This window comes from Ptychodera flava, chromosome 13 (genome assembly GCF_041260155.1).
Source record: "Ptychodera flava strain L36383 chromosome 13, AS_Pfla_20210202, whole genome shotgun sequence".
Taxonomy (NCBI): domain Eukaryota; kingdom Metazoa; phylum Hemichordata; class Enteropneusta; family Ptychoderidae; genus Ptychodera; species Ptychodera flava.
The window spans coordinates 37,812,634-37,834,146 of NC_091940.1; the positions used below are offsets into that span (position 1 = coordinate 37,812,634).

Genomic DNA, 21,513 nt, shown 5'->3' on the forward strand with positions numbered 1-21,513 from the left:
ATGGATTAAAAGGTATCAAAATTGTTTCTTCGTACCCTACAAACCATCAAAAGAGTTAGTTGATCCAGTGGATCATCTACATGTAGTAATATGTGAAAAGGGAACCCTGTGTACCACCAGGTTTTGTTTCAGGGGTATATTGCATTGATTTTGTAAGGGACTGTACACCTGGTCTGATTTAAATGATCATATCAATAACTTAAAGAAATTAGTCTTGAATATTCTCATTGTTTTAAGTTGACCATTTTTCGCATCGGTGTGCCGCTAAAATCATTGTTCATGGTCATGGTTTCTAATTCAAATGACTGAACAATGAGTGCGTCCCAACCAGAAATTCCTCAAGCTTGCAATGCATTGTAATATTCCGAGCAGCTGCTACTAGTATGTCGTTTGTGAAAATAGTCATTCTACAACTGTTTTCATTCTCTAGTTCCATCATCTGCACTACGCGTTTCAGAAATTGTCATCATGGTTGGCTGTCTATGAATTCTGAAATGAACTTTTGAAACAAGGACAACGTGTAATTTGCCCTTTAATGTGATCTGCTACAATAATTTTTACTAAGCTATATAAATTTTGTTTGAGTACATCAAAATGTGATGCAAACAAGCTTATTCTAAAAGTATTCATGAATGGTTTCATCAAGAAAAGCACTCATCACATTCCAAAATTTCAACAAATTAGTTTCTGAAACAAAAATAATCAACTTTCAAGTGCTACAAGGATTTGAACAAAAATCAGTTGTTTGGTGTAGAGTGTAAACCTGTATGGAGAACAAAGGAGTGCCTAGAAGAGCACACCAATCCATCCACAGGAAAAATATTATCCATGTGTTTCTACCAGTCTGTTCTTCAGATTGTAAATACAGACAGCTCTGTAACAACTTTGGAAATTGGCATCTTTTTAATGGGTTAAAGCAAGACATCACCACAGTATAATGTCTATATATTTGTATCTTTGAAAGAAGAGGTTTTACCAGCACTGTGACTTAAATCAGTAATGAGAAACTCTTTGTGTTCTTTGCAAAAGTAATGAGTGGCTGGGTTATTCAGAATCAGAAATGCTGCGTAATCTATCATTTACTGTACACCTGAGTCTGTAACCTTCAGAATTTCATCGTACAGTACCAGAGCGCATTGAGTCACATAACTTCAGACATTATTGGATGCTGACTGAACTTTAACCAAACGGCTGTTTAAAAGCAGTGTGAACGGTGGGAAAACAAGACATCACTATTTCTTCAATGTACTTTTCACAATTACTAAGTTACACCAGTCCAAAACCTATGAATTTATGTAAAATAATTCTGCTGAAGTGTAATTTCTCACTGTGCAGGTTGAATTTTGGTCTGTAGCTGACACACTTGGTGCGTACGTCGTCTGCATGTTTTTGTACAACCCTTCATCTCACAAAATTTACGGCAAAAATGTAGCCATATTATACTTGAAGTGGAGTGGAGATGTTCTCAGCTAACTTTCTACCAATTTCATGTGTAGTTGTATAGTCTGTGTACATCAGAGTCGACAAGAAACGACATATACATCAACATTCATGCAAGCCCATGAAGTTACGGCACTGCAAAGGACACACATTTTACTCATGTGCACTCTCTTTACACACACCAAACCAACAGCCTATAGGGAAATTAGAGTGTACCACAATGCACTTTACAATGATGCCCCTGATTGGTCATCTCTTGGAATGAACTGCGAACAACCCAAGGGAATGGTGAAAATTTAGAGTAATTTTGTTGCAAGAAAAATTCTTGTTACAGCCACATTTAATTGTATCTTGAAAGGCCCAGAATTATTGATGTGGTACACTTTAGCATATGAAAACATGGCTGATAGTGCAAAGTTTGCATGTAGGAGGCCGTGGCTAACCATATGGTGAACTCATATCACAACTCTACTTATGTCAAAAATATAATTTCTGGTTCCTTCTATCAGTTGCTATGGATACATGTGTCAGTCTTTTCTATCAAGTCTCTTCAAAAATGCTTTCAGTTCAGAACTTTAGACTTTAGCAGGTCCTTCAAGGAGAATCAATCTTCACTCATGAGCTAGAATGATCCATGCATGTTTGGAAAGCTCCAGTTATTCTTGTCCTTCTGTTTGTCATTATTTTACATGACAGAGCAGCACTTGTACCTGGCATCCCCTACACCCGATATCTGCATTTAATAAAGTCAGAAACATATTAGCATGTAATATGTCACTCAGCTGGTTTAGAGACAATGATAGTTCAACCTGTCACATTGATGTACCCTTCTTTGCATCCCAACGCTGGAATTCAAGAGAGGGGTTGCAATATGGTGGCATTGGCACACTGATATGAATGTCGATTTGTAGCTGCCAAATATCAATAACATACACAAATTAGCCAAGTTATATTTACTTATATTGCCAAGTGTGCAATGTGTACAATTTCTCAGACTTGTGTGTAGCACATATCATAGCCAGCCATTTGTGAACATGCCAAAAAATTCAGCTAAGTGGAAATCTTTCACTAGTTATTTCATTCTGTGGGTGAAACCGTGTTTGTGTAATCTCAAACGTATTCTTGGCAGTTTATTTTGGACTTTGTACAAGCCATTTAAGGTTATGGCGCGGTCTTTCCATGAAGTAACCATGGCAATAGTTTACTTGGTAGGGATTTAGGCAACTTTGAATGGTTGATGTCAGACACAAGAATATTATTTGGTCACGAGGTCCCCAGATTATACTTGCATTTTGCGTTCATGAAACTACAGGCTCATGGGAAGATGCTTCTTTTTTTAATAAGGATGGGACAATTGGCAAGTTTGATCTATCAGAATCTTTTCTGGCCCAGTGCACCACAAACAAAATGTGTATCACTCCTTGTACTTGCCCTAAGTACATGTATGTGGGCATATGAATATCAAAAGAGAGTAAATTGAAGAATAGACTTAAGCAAGACTGGCGTTGATGGCTAGGGAATTGGAAACTCGAGCAATACTCTGGCAAACTGCCACATAGATGGTGGGGAGGACACAAAATCTTGGCCAGCCAATAACCGATGCACACGCCAGAAAACAGCCAAGCAAATAGTGGGCGAGTTGAATCACTCCTGAGTGTGTTTTTAGACTGATGCTATTGCTGCAGTTTTCATAAGATCTCAATCTGTTGTCTCATTTCTCAAACAGGGCTTTTTGAATATACACAACTCAGACCCAGCCACATGAAAAAGTGATTCCAAAGGGACAGTTCAGTATATGAATCAACAATACAAATGACAAAACATAGGGCCAAAGTCCCTGAAGCTACTATAGACATGGATACAAAATTAAGTATTTCCTGACTGTATGAAATTATCTCACTAAGGTCATCCTAGGGACATGTAAACCAAATATTAAAGCTGTCTGACCAGCGGTTTTGAAAACACAAGCGACTCAACAGTTGACAGAGCTCTGCTGTGTTATGTAGAGAATAACCTTTTGTGACACCTGTTTTGATGAAGAAGGTGGATATCTTTGATAGCTCATTTCAGGATGGCCTGACCAAAAATGGAAAATAATTCCGTAAAAATACAGATTTGCATATTTCATCAGACTATATTAGTCTATAATAGCAAATAAACGAGAGTTAATTACATTCTAATTAAAGTAAACAAGACTTGCTTAAATCAAGATTTACGTCATAAAAAAACATCATATCTGTCAGGTTATAAAGAATCTTGAGCTGGTTATCTTTTAATATCAGTATTTTCATCCTATCAACCAAGCACATTTTAACTTTCAAATTAACATTGTAAGTAAGTTCTGTTGAATAAGTTGAGACTGTACGTACTCAGAGAAAGCACACTGAAGAGACAAATGTTTGAAACTTAAGAAGTTCAAGGTCATCAAAAGCATTATAAGGAATCATGTTACACTTTCATTGCACTGTTTACACAGATTGCATAAGTGCTATAAATAGCACATGAGGAATCTTACAGCCCAGCTTTACCATAAAAACCCTATCACTTTGACCACTCTTTTAATTGACCACTCTATTTTTTTCCTCAAAAACTAATCTTATTTTATCCTTACCAGTCACCATAATGGAAATTAGAACTTTCTCTATCTCTATTTATTTGACCTCCCTATCATGACAAACTATTATGAGCAATTTCTTTTAGATAACATAAATGGTGGTTCAGAATATATCAAAGGTGGGATTCTGGAAAGTTGCGTTTACATGTTTTAATCCTCCAAGATGGTAAGCATTTCACTATGAACTGTCAAAAAAAGTTGAACTTTCTGATAATTCCACACTAAAATTATTTTGGCTTTGATGAATTCCTAATTAATTCAATTATTTAAAATCATATTAATTATTTTTTTCTGGGTGAATTGATAGGGTTTATACAGTACAAGAATTCCATACAATGTAAGTCAAATTTTGACCAAAAATGACAAAAAATTCCTTAAAAATACACATTTGCATATTTCATCACAATTTGAACAAATCTAAATTGGGTTATCCCTAGGGACCTGTATACCATATAACAAAGCTGTCTGACCAGCGGTTATGAAGAAGAAGATTTTTTACCAAAAACACCTTTTTTTGGCATTAATTTGCCTATTTCCAACAATATCAAAAAATTAAAAAAAAAGGTTTCTCAAAATCATATTTTTCATCTACACAACAAATATCAAATCAGTAAGTACTGCGGTTCTCAAGATATTTGAGTGGACGGACGCCTCACAAACGGACATACATACAGACTGACGCCGGACGGATACCCATCCCAATAGCTTCTATAGACTATAGTCTATAGTAGCTAAAAACTGAAAACACTGAGCACAAAATACCAAATCGTGGTGTATTTCAAAGTAGTTTAAGGTATTTTATATTCACTATTTTTCTACATGAAAATGTCTTTACTTCTGGTATTCTATTGGCTTTTCTAATCAACTCTGTAGAACGTGATTGGTGGGCAAAAGTTTTTATGATATAAAACTGAAATTCGTCACATCTGCCTACCAACAACACAAATTGTCCAAGAGACCAATTGGAGGACATGGGTTATTCACAAAAATATATGCACTGTAGATACGGACGTATAATGCGCTTCAGGATTAATGGAAGGGCTAGGGTCTTATGGGATGTGTGTAAAGACTATGCATTTGACCACACCCTCTGATTAGATTTGAGAGGCTAAAAAAGTGACTTTTGGGTACAGGCATACACACCATTTCGTGTCGCTTCACTATTGACATGCCAGTGTCTCAAGAGTGAGGCTAAAAATGTGACCTTTGTACACTGACTTTTGATATGAGAAAGATTCATGTACTGTATGTGACATACCCTCGTCCCTCGGACATTAGATATGAGAAACCTAAAAAGTGACTTTGGGCACAGGCGTACAGACCATTTCATGCTGCTGTACAAGCTACATGCCTATGTCTGAGGAGTGAGGATAAAAATATGACCATTGTACAGCAACCTGGGATATGTAAAAGGTTCATGAATGCGACATACCATTGGTTAGATTTGCATGGCTAAAAAGTGACTTTTGGGACCAGGCTTCCAGAACTTTCCATGTCACTGTACTAGTGACATGCCTTGTCTGAAGCATGTGCAAACAGTACTACTAGTATATCATGCCATGGTTCTTTTCACGTCTCGACCAATCAGATCTCTGTATTTGCACCATCAATATACTGATATGAAATAATACCCAATATCGCCTCTCAAAATTTTTTCCTTAACTCGTACAAACAATGAAACTAACTTCAAAGGAACTACCAAGAATGGAATTACAAGATTCAGCACTTTTACTGTACTTAACCACCTAAAATATCTTTGTTCTTAAAAGCCTTTCAAATTTCTGTCTGCAACATCGCATCACAGAAAGAAAGTGGCAGCCACCTGGTGACCTTTAATGTAAAATACTAAGGCTGTTAAACATCACCAGGATACAGCATTATTAAACTCACATATTATCCAATTACTGTGATTGGCTGAGCCTCAATCATGTGATATACAGAACAAAAAGTGATAAAACATGGCTTATGTAATAATAAAGCCTGCTACCACATTCTGGAATAATGCAGTCCTTTCTACGGGTACCACATCATTGAGTACATTAGCTTGGTAGTTTCTGTGGAGCAATTGATCATTAAAAGGTACAAGAAGTTAGCTCGATTGGCATTAGACAATATTTAGTTCATTATGAGAGAAAAACACTTCATTTTAGAGATTAATTTAAGTTGACCTTTAACTTCATTGAGCATTGTGATCAAACAAGAAATGGAACGCTTCACTGTGACGAGTCTTGACACTTGACTACATTTTACGAAAAGTTTTGAAAACAAAAGTTTTAGTGTAAAAAAAATTAGTAACAGCACAGGCAAGATCATGATTTGTTGCCCACCCATGGGATGGCGCTGGATGATACCCCTGCATCATCAATATTACCGTCATGGAGCACTATACCTTGGGCAGGCAACAAATCATGATCTTGCCTGTGTCAGAATGTGCTATTATTTAAATATTGGCATGCATATATGACAAATGTAGATATCAAACAGGCATGCAAATACAGAACAGTGTTTCATTACTATAAAGAAATTAACAGATGCATACATTGTACAGTGTATAATTACATCTGTTCAGTAGGAACATTTTGGTACTCAATTTCCAAGAATGTAAATAACCATGTTCCTTATATCACATAAAAGTACTTTCAAGTGGCTTTATACTACTGGTATTTATGGTGTTATAAAGATGAGAAAAACGTGAGAGTTTTTTAAACCATCAAGATGTCCAATGAATCTGTCTGTTGGATTTCATATACTGTTATTTCATATTGTAACAGTCAAATTATGCACTTGAAAAACTGTTAACTGATGTAATAGTTGCTGAAATACTGGCAGAGAGGAAAATGCACCTATGACATATCTCTGAGCTGGAATTTTCCTCTCTTAGGCATAACTTGCAGGTTTGATTTAACATACTTGCATCACTATGTACCTGCTACATACTCGTCAGATGATCTGTGGCCTGGTCCATGAAGTGCATCATGCAAAAATGTTCACAAAGATGTCAAAGACTTCTGTTATAACGTTATGAAAGACTTAAACATCTGGTGTACATGTTAAAGGCCCATGAACTGCAACTTTTTGCACTATTTGCTGGATTTTACTTTTTTTTGTCAACAGCCCCTAAAGGCTGCCACTCGCACAACATACTGATTTTTTGTACAAAATCTTGATAAAACTACAGAACAAGAGAAAAAATTACAGAAAAAACACTCGTTCATTGTAAGGTAACTTGCCTACGGATGTATGTACAGGAATTATAGACCATGGACTGGAACTGCTCTGTTTGAAAAAGATGACAGCCAACCTTCTCAATATAGCTGCCTCCAAGTATGCATAAAAAAGATGGGAGGTAGTGTATATACGCAAAAGTAACTTCAGAGAAACGCGGTTGTCATTCATCAAAAAGCACATTGTACTGAATGTCCACATATGGATGTTGTATTCTCTGTTTTCCTTATACGTACAACCAGTTTTGAAGATGGCGGGAAATTAAAAATGAAGTAAATACCTATATTTATTTACTCACTCTGTTAAAAATGAAAGCAACTGTAATGCTGTAAAATACTTCTGCATTCATTGGGTAGTATTCAAAGGATAACAGCATAAACCTGAAGATTAGTAATGAGATCTACTGAGTACAAAGACATGCAACTCATGGGCCTTTAACCTTTGCTTTTTGATTATCAGTTATACATCGATTTAAAGAGCAGAAATGAAAATGGCTGATGGTCAAGCTTTGAAAGTAAATCAAAGATTTGGCAATAAAAGGCTCCACATTGGTACTACAAGTCTGTACAAAACCTGGTTGGTGTCAGCGTTTTGATACAAAACCACACCACGGTGGAAATGTAAAACGCAGTCTTTCAACTTGCCAAGTTCTTTGAAATGAAAGAAATGGCATACACTTCAATTTTACTTCCATGGTAATTAACATGGTCTGATAATATGTATCTGTAAAATGACATCCTTGCCCTACTACCTGTTCTGATTGATTTTCCTTGTTACAAGTGTCTTCATAACATTTCATCTACATATGTGTCTTCACTACCTTCCCCAGGAGTTGGAAACAAATTTATTAATATTTATCAGCCTTGTTCTCTGACACTTGTAAAAATTTACCAGAATTATTTTACACACTAAACTGCATGATATGTAAATTGGTTATTTTAAAATCAGGAGTGTGTGGCTGGAATCAATGTGGAACCAGTGTGCCACTGTCACTGAATGAAATGCTGAAAATTACAATCTTAGGGCACACAAAAGTGTTGTACCGGTATTGCAATATCTGTAACTAAAGTCAATATTGGTCAATTGTAGGACAATACACTGCATGTTTGAATTTTCATCCAGTCCCATTTGAGGTCTCCTGTTCAGTATCTAGGTACTCGGGGGACTTTAAGTATTCAAGTTTTTGTTAATAGTCAACAGATTAGACCTAGTATGCCTTGCTGATTTTAATCAACTGGACCCAATAATAATATATGAACATGGCAGGATAAGGAATGATACTTTAACTTCCAAACATGCATCTCAATATTTGCACCTTTTCACTGAAACTGACAAATGTCATAAGATGCCAAGCTGAGTTTATCAGTGTTCTCAATAACTTGCGCGTATAAAGCCATAAACTACATGTGCAATAGTACAATGTGTTCACTCACCTGCACGATTTCAAACCACTGTTTGCACTTAATTATTACTGAAGGCATTATTTGCACTTGTCAAATATAATCATATTTTATATTCACTGTCCCTCCACTCACTTTGGGAACACGATTGTTGTTGTCTCTTTTCTTTCCACTGAGTGGGTGACCTTGCACACCTAATTGCTTCTATCGACTTCTGCACTGCTTTAGCAGGAAAGACAACTAAATTGCCTAATGAAAACTGGCTTTACATCTCTTGAAATCTGGGATTACCTTTACACATTTTGTATATAATTTCTACACTGGTGTAATTATCAAATGGTCAAAATTTATTTAGGTAGTGTGTGCCTTAAAAGTGAAAGACAACACTTTAGCTCAAACTTTCCTCAGTGGAACTTTCAACCATTCTCTCACGAAATCAGGAATAAAATTGGGTCACCATGCAAAGTTTGGTACTAGGGAAACGAATTGCGTAACACATACAGATATTTTACATTCAAATGGCCATCATCCTTGTGTTAACTCCATGGAGGAAAAAAATTCCAAATTTTGAAAAACTGAAACCACGAAAATTTTTCTTCCTCAAGGAAGAATTGTACCTTAAAATAAAAGACGATGTTTGAAATATTTCAAAATGGTAAGCTGTATATTCCTAACCAAGTTGTTACAGTAGCAAGACCGAAACCCATGCTGCTCCAAGCTTGCCTTTCTCTGAACGTAAGCAACATAATTAAATCACTTGTTTTCATGGACACAATAGAAAACACTGCTACTGGCTCCATTGAGTGGATAATTCTCCACCCCTTCTACACTTGTAGGTATTCTTCTATCAGTAGACTATTTTTCCAATCAAAGGCTGCTGCAGGTCCGGGTAGCGCTAAGCTGTTGCCGTAAAGAGGCGCGTGGTTTACGACGATGCTGCGGGTCAGACAATAAGAAATGAGGCTATCTGTACTCACTATCATGCAGATGGACAAAATCTTTTTAATCATCATCATTTAAGATCATGATGGTGGTTGCGTGTTACACATTAAATGTTGGCCATGTGCATCAGAGTTCACAAATGAAAGGCTTGTTGTATTTGATGTAAATGGTCTACACATGTCGCTTGTTGGCACTTTTTGAACTGAGTTAAAACCTGAAATTGTGAGTTTTTAACAGCAATATTATTTATTTTTGGTGGAAAATGGATATCTTCACCTTGCAAAATGCAAACTTTGATTGCACATAGCATCACATAGAGCCTTGCGCATTGTGACTTCTCAAAGCAACTGTAGTGACTATTTTTCATTTACTCATGTGCTGCCATGTCTTTATTATCAATGCTTGTGTGGGTGGGTGGGTGGACTGCTTGATACCCTTGGGCTTTGAGCACTTTAAATGGAAGAATTATGGTGGAAACAAATTATGCTGAGCATATGCTGGTTATACAAAAAAAGTTCACCGCGTAAACCATCTTCCACTCTTCCTTGTATCAAAATTATCCTTCCTTTACATGAATTGTATAGAAACATCACAAAAGGTGGACCCATCTTCACTGTTGAATCAGATGGCCACCAAGAAATTGGAAAATACCACAGTCCTGGATCATCTAGTATCAATACATGAACATTCAGCAGTTTTCAATGTCTGGTAAAAGTCTGTAAATGTATCACTGGAATCAGCACTTTTGGAAAAAAGTGACAGTGCATGCACCCCGACACCACCCTGGGTTTAAATCAGTTCCGGAAAACAAAATGTGGCTGTCAGAAGAGTGCAACCATGAACAGGGAAAGAAAGTCTTATGCCTATAGATCCAGCTTACACAGTTTATACTGTTTTGGGAAAAATTACTCAACAGCTCTCACCTTATTTTGATGGCAATTTGTGCATGATGTCATTGTTTATGGGGGTCAGAGTTCAAAGGGTTAATCTGTAGCGGAGTACTGCTGTTCAAGTTTTGGAAATGTGGCTTAAAAAGGTATGAGAAAACTGGGGTAAGATTTGCTGAGAATCAGTGGTTCAGACCGGTCAGAATTCTCGAAATATATCAGGTTTGATAAAGTTCCCAATCTTTCCCTCAAATTTCAAGGAAATTGGCTCAAAAGATCCCCCTACTCACAATTAGGCAAAATAACAATGTAAAATATCTGTATTTCTTTCTATTTTTAGGACATTTGCTTTTCTCTTCTCAGCAAGAACTGTTTTCTATACATTCTCTATAAAGCTTTACATCTTTCAGAGAAGTGTTGGGGCCATACGTACATGTACCATGAAAGTCTGTTGAAGTTACAAAAGGTTGTCCAAATGAGGTTTTAGATCCAGGGTTGAGCAAATCATTTTCAACCAATGAGCATATGGGTTAGCGGCCAAAAAAGGTCTTTAGCCCAGCTTTAGGTTAACTGCCTCACTTGTAACTCTTCAGTCACTAGCTTAGTGATTTACTAGTCCATTGGGCCTGTAGAGACTAGTTACCCATGATGGCATAAGCGTGGCGTAGTGGATTTACTCACCCCTGCCATAAAAGGATGGATTCATCTTATTTAGGTCAAGGTCATATGCCTAGAGGGCACGGCCTTCAATCTATCTATAAAAAGTTTTACCACGCATGAAATGCTGCTTGTAAATTATGGTCAATGCAAATACAGGATTTAAAACTGTGCTATATGGTTTGAAAAAATACAAAGAAAGTCAACATTTTAGCATACTACAAACTGTAATCTCCAAATGTTGAATTGATTTGTGAGCAATTTTTGCATCCATAAATGGATTTTCATGCATTGAATAAAGCTGAATAAAAAACTGAATACAGATATAGCCATGCACAACTTGTGAAAAAGAAGTGCATTTCATATGTAAATACACAAACCCAACTTAAGCTGGCTATTGGAATGGCAAAAATATTGCAGGAACTTAAGGGGTCTTCCATGCCCTGGGAGATAATACATATGACACTTCAAACAGTGGCACCCTGCTTGCTATTGCTACATACCATGCCTATTTTAAAACTAGCACAACTTAACAAAGAAAACGAACTTACTACTTAAGAAACAATAGGGAATGATGAAATCTGATAATGTACAAATCCTTCCCTCAAAACAACAATGGAGGCTTTTTCCAAATTTGCTGTAGCTGTAGGTATGTAAACACATGTCGATGTGTACAGGTGAAATATATTCAGGAGCTGGGGTGTCACAATTGGAAGATAAAATAGATGGCCTACTATTTTAAATGTTATGCTGATGTCATATCATGACCTTGTACAATTGTACCTTATGAACTGTTGATTTATACTTGCACTTATTATCCTGAGTTTTGTATGGCAAAAGTGTTTGTAAGAACTATAGTTAGAACAGCTGTTGTTGAGAGTATGTTCAGATATGTATATCACAGCTCACTATCTTTACACTGCTACAAGATGGCAAGGTATCTTGATTTGAAAGCATCAAATTTTGAAAAACAGATTCTCTAAAAGAATTACTTCATTTCTACAAAGATTCCATGATTTAAAACTCTTAAAATCAAAATCTTTAACTGAACCTAAATTAGAACAAAACTCCCTTTGACTGTAAATACTGAATTACATTGCAATGTGAAGCATGTATTGTGTCTACTTTCAATACAGGTTATCTGTCCAACCTCTCAGAAATTAGTAGACTTTAATGACATTTTCATTGTTACCCTGGATGTTAGGTAAATATGTCACATTACAACTTACACATAGATTGCAATAGTGTTTTACATTGATAATGAGTAATCCTTTTGGAATTCTGAAAAACAACTTGCTTTGTACATGTTGCAAACATGAATATCATGACGTAATGCTTTCAATTCAGACTGACGATACAGGAGACAAAACACTTATCAAACATTGAAAAGTTCTACCGTTTCATCTGTTTCCTGCTCAACATAAAAAACTTTAATTGTTGACAAAAAATGCCCTTGCAGACGTATTTAGTCTCAAATTATTCTGTATGTTGATGAAAGTCTAATAATGAAGTAGAAAAAAGTGCATAATAAGGCAACTTCCTTTATGTGTCCACACATATACATTACCTGAAAAGGAAAATCTATATCAAAAAGATAATACCATCGTTCCATGCGTGTACTCATATGATGCACTCTTTGTAAAGCGTCATGGTCAAATTGAATTTGAAATCTATTTAAACTGCATGCCAATGCCCTCAGGAATATCTTTCGGAAAGATTCAGTTTTGTACAATGACAGGTATGGATGCTATGTTACACCATTACTTTGCTTATGTGAGAGCATGTGTTTCTTTGCAAGATGCTGTTATGTACAATGGTGTACATATGTACTGTTACACCAGTACTTTGTGTATGAAATCTTAACTTTGTTAAATAATGGAAATTGTTTTGTAAAGAAATGACAGCCCTGGTAATACTTATTACTTAACATATGTCTGAGCTTATTGGGTGTTAATGTTCTATGCACCAAATTTTTACAAAGTTGATATTTATCTCACAAAACTAATTCCATAGGCTTGTGTTCACTGAAACATAAGTTCTATCCCTATATCTGTAACAAAGGCATAGAACATCTTATAGTGAAAATATTGTGTGAAGTAGCAATTTTTTTAATGTTAAACCTATATAGAAAGACAGGTATAGAAAAATATTGAAACATGCTACGGCTGCTACATACATATGGTACAAAAATTACTGATCAGCTGTAGGTAAATATGATTACTTTAATTGCTAGTGAATTCTGTGTATGAGTTAGATTTGATGGGAATCAGTAATGGAGACAAAAGAACATAATGGAAATTGGAAACTCGCTTCAACGCTCCAAATATAAATCTCATGAAAATCAGATGTAGGGATGTCAAAGTTCCCACCTGTGCTGCTCCTTTAATATTCTAACAAGCTGATAGTTGCCTCACTACATTTGAACCACTGTCATAAAAGATAATGCTGAAATCTCAGGCATTGGCCAGAACAGCCGACCAATCGGAAAGAGGTTTACAACTGTCACTTGGTATTGATTGCAGCATTGTAAACACAACCTGATTGGCTCCTGCAAATCATGGGATTTGAATGTGATCTTCGATAGCAGTAGTTCTGATGTAGTTAGGCAGCTAGCAGCTGATGAGAATGGCAAAGTTGGAAATATCCCCATCTCTGGTATTCTCTAGTAGAATTGAATATTTTATCATTAAGTGAACATGTTGTGATGAGTGGTCATTCTTAGACAGCAAAGGCAGACCATTTTGAGTTCGACATGAAAGGAAAATTGGTCCCTCTGTTTTTTTGTCAAACAGTGATATGGCAAGTGATAGGCTCTTGGCTAAATACAAGTAATTTTCACCCACAATTTTATTGCATTAAATGGGTAATCACTACAAGCATTTGTCACTGAATAGTTAGGGAAGAAATTGGAAACATATTAACTTGGTAATGAAACAAGTTTGAGAAGATGATCTCCAAGAAAAGTTGTGAGAATACTAAAATTGCAGAAGTATATTTTGCTTAGATGTCGGCATTTTAAAAACGAATTCAAAATCAGCAAAACTGAAAGTGAGGTATATAATTCTTTTATGGATATTACTGTTATGATACTGAGCTTATTCTTCATGGTAGCATAGTTCTGTCATTAAACCGTGAAAAGTATATATATTTCCAAAAATTTCGATGACATCAAAACCACAAGTGTGATTGATAAATCGGACAACTGTTACAATCGGTGTTGTGATGTAATCATTTGAAATCTTATGTCAAAGGATCCAACCATACACTGTCTCGGTAAACAACAATATAACACAGAGAAAATATAAACTTTCTGTCGGCAACAGCAAAATTTGTTAGTGATACTCTGTTTTGCAATAGCAATCACAACTAGGGCTAATCTACAACATTCACTTACACCTGGTAGAGGTTGATCATCTGCTGCTTGGCTGGTTGGTTGTCAACAAATGTGAACTACTATGGAAACAAAAATATCTTTATCATTTGTAAAGGATCTTTTCTGTGGAAAAACTGCTGTCTGTATATATTACTGGGAACAATTTTACATCAAAATTGTTAAAATCTGTCTACTGTGATAATGGTATGTTCAATGACAAAGAGAAATGAAGGAAATGGCTCATAGAGATGGGTTTTAAGATTTGAAAATGGCAATTTGAAGATAATCGTGATGAATTTTTAAATGGTTTGACTTTAGAAGTTCAATTCTGATCTTGGATGGGAGGGGATGGGGACATTCTAGGGGGTGGGGACATTCATATGAAAGACACTGTACAGGATGAGAGATTCTGTGTAGGAAAACTTGCAATATATACTGGTAACTTTTCATGTCAGTGATGGAATGTGCATAATGAAGTGTTTATAAATACTGAATTTTCTGTTGTTTGCTTTTAATGCACAAGCTTACAAATTAGCCATTGGAGTTAGCCCACTTTTCAGTCAGCAAATTTGCATGACACTTTTTGTACAGTCACAATTTCTGCACACACGCTACAATGTAGTTAAAACACTAGTGAAGGTAGCTGCTTTTTTTGCCAAATGCTGTCCATGTATCTCCTGTGCAATACAAGTTGCCTCAACAGTAACATGGCTCAAGGCAATTTTCCTGACCATAGATGAGCATTTTTCTTACAAACGCAAGTGTATTTGAATCACTAATGTGGTATAACACTGAAATAATGGATTGTAATAATTACATGTTTTGAAATCAGCCAGTAAAAACAGAATCTTCCATTTGATTGTAACCAAAGAAATTGTGCCACAATAAGATTTTTGCTAACACCCGTTTTTAATGCTTTTATGACGTTCATTTCACGGTGTTTAAATTCATCAAAGCAGAAAGAGTAAAAAGGCGTTTTCTTAGTAATCATGCCTTCGTTATTTCCTTTCTGGTTGGTGTAAAAATGTACAAATATTGTGGTTACTCATGGAAAGGAAATCCAAACAAGGAAAATACGATAACCATTTTCCTTTCATAACAGATAATCTAAGCCTACTGGTACAATTTAGTTTTGATCTTCCATTATGATAGTATGTATAGATCTTCTCCAGCATGTCTACGAGATGAAGGAACATCAAAGCTACAAAACACCAAAGAAAGTAACACCTTGTATTTATGCTATCACTATCAGGATCCTTATTTTTGGGGGGGGGGGGGTTACTGTTTTAGATGAATACCACCTGAATGCATAGTTGAAGGATTTAATCAACCCTTTGAGTGCTGTAATTTTCTCCCCGCCAAAATTTTAGTGCAAAATTTTTGTGAATTTTTCTGTAATTTTTTGATAATTTTGGACCAAATGAACATCACATTTCATTTGCTTACAGTTCTCAAAATTTTGGGAAAAAACTGAGAAAAATTGACTGGGGTTTATTTTATAAGGGGACAAAAATAGACTTTGGCTCTCAAAGGTTTAACATAGCTTGATCAAAAATGTTGATAACTATTATAAAATTTAATGCAAAAATTTTCAAGGATATCATATATGGTGAAAATTATTGGTGGACATAAACTTTAAAATGGTAAAATTTTCCAAGGATATCATACACTAAACATTAGTAGAACATGACAAGCATCATGCTCGCTGTACCATTTCAGTCACACTAGCAACAAGTTTGGAAACAGCTAAAGAAATGTATTGGTGAAGTTACGCAGCAAATTCCATCAAAATGAATCTTTGTCCCTCAGTAAAGGTACTATGGATCTTGTAATCTTTCTTTTCACTCCTATCTGCAAAACATTTGAATAGCATTTGGAGCCATTTGTATCAATGGGCATGTATGCTGTTTATCTGTAAGTCGGCCTGTCCTCTGTAAACACTCAAGAAATTCTGCATGGCTGTCCTCAGTATCTGCTGTGAAAAAGTATCATGGGTTGAAAGTAGGATTTTATTCAAATGAACTTGCTAGTTCTGCAATTATGCAAATGGTTTTCGAAAATGTGACAAATGCAAAAAAAAAATTGAAAACTCATAAAAACTTTTGCAATAGGTCTGGTATGTATGTGGTCCATGTATGCCTAGGATGACCAAACTCAGGTTTGTTCAAATTAGCATGAAAGTAGTATATAATCTGGGAGGACCTAACTCAGGTTTGTTCAAATTAGCATGAAATTTGTATATATCTGGGATGACTTACTCGGGTTTTTCAAATTAGCATGAAATGATATGTCTGGAAGGACCCAACTCAGGTTTGTTCAAATTAGCATGAAATTAATATGTATAAATTTTTAAAAATCTTTTTCTTATTTGTTGTAAGAAACCTTTAAACCCTTCTCTGAAACCATGTTTTTGAACCATAACTCAATAACCCTGAACCCATTTCGTTCGATGTTGGTACACTGATAAAGTGCTATAACATTATATGCACGTCAATTTATTTTGTGATACGATCCAATATGGCCGCCGGGCAGCCATATTGAAATTACATCATTCAAATTGGGTCACACTATTATAGAATTATCTATAGCATATCTATATTATGATTTTTGGTTAAAGTTTTCCTAGAAAATGCTTGCCTTTAAGTAAATGTTGTCAATTTTGGTTTCAAGATTTGTTAGGATGACCTTTATCAGATTTATCATGATAGTCATGAAATTTGCGTATTTCATTATTTCTGAGGGTGCCCCCATCCTGACTCAACTTTTTTCCAATATTACTTTGGTCAAATAATGATGAATTAGCATTTTCTCCATTATTGGTGGCACTAATCTTCTCATAAATAACTTAACTATACTTTCAATGTGGTTTTGGTGTATAACTGGGAATGCTCCCAGATTCTATGAAATTTATAAAACAATTTGAATTGACTGTGGACAGATGGATGAGATAGGTAGTATTGTTTGGATGAAAATTATTATTCAGAGCTACATTCCTTTTGATGTAGTACACATGTGTAATTATGGTATAAATGCATACCTCATGATCAGTGTGATCTTATAAAACTTCATAATTGTGGTCTTTGCAGTCACTGTTCATCAAGTACCACAGTAGGTGCCAGTTGCATCATGAAAAGCAAAGTGCAAATTATCTCTTATATTTGACCATGACGCTTTGCAATATTATCTTGCTATTATTAATTTCACAGAACAAAGTAATTGTTTCCAACGATGCCAATGAAGGGTAGATATAATGCTTTCATACAGATGTTTCATGTTTATGGCATGGCATGGCCATCATTAAATTCTTTTTAAGGTATTAAATTGTTACCACCAATGTTTATGGCATGGCATGGCCATCATTAAATTCTTTTTAAGGTATTAAATTGTTACCACCAATCATTGAGCTACATTTCCAAAATAACTGCATCTATAATGAAGTCGTGTGAATTTTGTGTTTTGAAGTAGAGTGAATGTGGTATTTTGCAATCAGCAGAGGAATATATATGCAGATTATCATCATTGCAGAATATCAGACAAAGAATAGAGACCAAATGAGTGAAAGACACTGTAGGAATCCATATTATATATATTTCAGTGCGTGATAGAAAGGCCACCAGTGGATTCTTTAAACACGAGAACATATATGTACGGGCAATTCAGAAAAAATAGTAATTCTGGCAGCATTATTACAAGATATGTTTTGTAAGTCAATGGAAATCGACTGTAAAGGAGACCATATGTAACATGCATACTGTAGGCTCAAAGTTAAGAAACAACAGATAAAGTAATAGTTTAGGTGTGTATACATGCTGGTACTGCTCTGCATGTACACTTTTTGTAAATCTTGCATCGTAATTTGTTTTTCCCTGTCCTGGTTTCTTACAGGTTCCATTGAAACTGTGCCCTGCAACAGGTGGCCATGACAATCATAATCCGACTTCAGGGTCTTCCATGGGCTGCAAGTGCTCTCGACATCAGGCACTATTTCAAAGGGTTGACTATCCCAGATGGAGGAGTACACATTGTTGGGGGTGAGAGTGGTGATGCCTTCATCGCATTTGGAGGAGATGAAGATGCCAGGAAGGCAATGCTGTTGACTAGCCAGCCGCTGTGTGGTAAGAAGGTCACCCTGATGCTGAGTAGTAAAGCTGAAATGCAAAATGTCATTGCAGCGAGCAGAGCTGCTCAAGCCAGAAAGCGTGGAGATCCTTTCGAAGGAGCTGTTGAAGCTGCAAATAGCATAAATATGCCGCCTGTACCGGATGAAAGAAGCTATGAGAGAGCAAAAGTACCAACTATACCACCTGTAACAGATGACAGAGGTTATGATAGACCAAAACTTGGTATGTCCTTACCCCAAGAGGCAGGACTTAGCTCCAGTCACCCTGGGTATCCCCATCCAAGTGGACGCCACCCAACTGATCTGCTTTCTCCGACAACACCATATGATGCGGGGAGATCAGATCCAAGTCTGTACGGAAGACCTGATGACCCACCATATCTGCACCGAGGACTTGAACCACCCCATGGGCATGAACCATCACGAGGACATGAACCACCTCGCGGACATGAGCCGTCTCGTGGATTTGAAGCACCTCATATGCGAGAACCCTCTCATCTTCATGAACCACTTCATGCTCTTGATCCTCTCCGAAGACATGAAACCCATCATGGGCATGACAGATCTGTCTTCAGCAAAACAGGACACGATCCAATACAACAAGGGTTTCCTTATGATCAAAGAGAGGGCAGAGCAGATCAACCAGGGTTTCCATATGATCAGAGAGAATTGGAAAAAGATCCTATGATGGGGCGAGTTCCCGAAGTTTCTCACATGGGAAGAATGGGAGAAGCTCAAGTCAGAGAGCCATCTCAGCAAAGACATGGAGCATATCATGCAGAGAGATCTCATGACCATCCACAAAGGAGAGATTCAGAACCACACATTAGTCAAAATATGCCGGGAGAACAGACATTTCGCAATGGCAGATTTGAAAGATCCTTTTCTGAAGATCCATATCTTGGTAGACGGCTTGATGACACTATTCCACCCGGTGGTAGGCCAGATGAAACACAGTTTCGAGGAAGTCAAAGGTACGATGATCGTCTTGATACCGAATCTCATAGCCGCCCATTTGATCATGACAGACGTAAAGGAAGCCAAGATGGCAGATACGGTGAAGTCCCAAATTTTGACCAGGATAGACGAGAAAGTCAGTACAGAAACACATCTTCAAGATATAGTGAAGATCGTCAGCGTGGCCATGATGTAAGAGAACGTCTTGATCAACCCAGCAGGCATCCAGAAAGACCATTTAGTGGTGACAGACACGGAAGACAACAATATGGAAATCCTGACCAACCGCCATTCTCACACGGGATGCGGACTGATGCACCAGTCACCAGTGTGATATTGAAAGGCCTTCCGTACACAGTAACTGAAGAAGATATAGTACATTTTTTGGCTGGCCTGGAGATAGAACGTGGTGGTATTCAAATTGGAATGGATAGAACTGGAAAGACAACTGGAGATGCCCTTGTTAAGCTGGCCAATCACAGTGATTTTGAAGAGGCCTTAAAACGAAACAGACGGTATATTGGTCCAAGATATATCAATGTACAACCTTGCAGTGAAAGGGACTGGGCTATGATGTCTGACAACCCAAACAGACGACATGAACCCTACTTGGGTTCCAAAGATGGCCCTCCATACATGTCTCACAACATGCGAGAACCTAGACGAGCGAGATCCAGATCACCAGTTAGAGATACTCTATGTATATCGTTACGAGGACTGCCATTCCACACAGAAAAGAAACACATTCTGGAGTTCTTTAAAGGCATTGAAATCAAGGAGGAAGACATCTATCTTGAATTGAATGAGAGAGGACAGGCCAGAGGAAGTGGGTACGTTGAGTTTAAAAGCATCCATGAGTACAGAAAAGCGCTTGAAAGAAATAGACAATACATCGGTCCACGATACATTACTGTTATCAGCATCAGCAGAGAAGAATTTCAGTCGAGAATAAAAGATCTTGGAAAGTGGATGAGCGAAACCTTGACAGCAGCACAACCCAAAAAGGAACCAGAAGATGTGAACACAAAAGAAAAAGAAAGTATTGCTAAAGATGATGCTCCGAGCAAAAATAATGAAGAAGAGAAGAAAACTGATGAACTTACCACAGAAGATACGTGCATTCACATGCAGAATGTGCCGTATGCAGCAAGTACTGCTGACATATTGGAGTTTTTATCTGGCATTCCTGTCCCCAAACACAACATTTTCAGAATATACAATGACAAAGGACAAACTACTGGGGAGGTCTTCATTGAGTTCTACAGTCTTGAGTTTGCAAAGAAAGCTGAAGATAGGAAGAATGGAAACATACGCGAAAGGACCATCTATGTGGACAGGGTCAAGAAATCGTTCATGGAAAAACGGCTAAAGGAAAATGAAGCCATGGCAAAGCTGGCACATGAGAAGAGAGCTGCAGCAGCTGCTGCAGCAGCCAATGCAGGACAACCTCCATTGCTTGCTACTCCTCCTCTACCACCACGATTGGTCAATGACATGAGAAGAAGAGATTGGCCGAGACCAATGGGCATGATGGGAATGAGAGACCAGCAAAGAGAGGGTGGGTATGGTTATGATAGCAAGCATGATGAACTGCCAACAGGTGTAGAGAATTTAGGAGCTAGGTCCTGTGTGGTAGGAGCTACTAATCTTCCTTACAGAGCAACCATTCCAGAAATCATGGATTTCTTCCGCGGATATGGGGCATTGCAAGATTCAATCCGGATTCACTTCAATGATTCAGGCCAACCAACAGGAGATGCTCTAGTAGCCTTTGAGACACAACAACAGGCTGTCAGAGCATTAAGAGAGCTTCACAACAAAGTCATGGGATCAAGAAGGGTACAGCTGTACCTAGCCTAAACAGGTACATTTAACACATGGCCAGATGAAGCTGTGTT

The 21,513-nt window shown here is 37.0% G+C and overlaps 1 protein-coding gene across 5 annotated transcripts in view; it reads left to right on the forward strand.

Moving 5' to 3' along the window:
• The window catches only part of LOC139148378 (RNA-binding protein 12-like), a 29,666-nt gene that overhangs the window by 4,140 nt on the left and 4,013 nt on the right, over positions 1–21,513 (forward strand). For 3 of the 5 annotated variants that reach the window (XM_070719809.1, XM_070719808.1, XM_070719810.1), the window contains exon 2: positions 18,424–21,479. In XM_070719809.1, coding sequence (XP_070575910.1) covers positions 18,458–21,475 — 3,018 coding nt within the window. In that variant the 5' untranslated portion in view covers positions 18,424–18,457 and the 3' untranslated portion in view covers positions 21,476–21,479. The remainder of the gene's footprint in view (positions 1–18,423; positions 21,480–21,513) is intronic. The other 2 variants (XM_070719812.1, XM_070719811.1) reach the window with 1 other exon arrangement.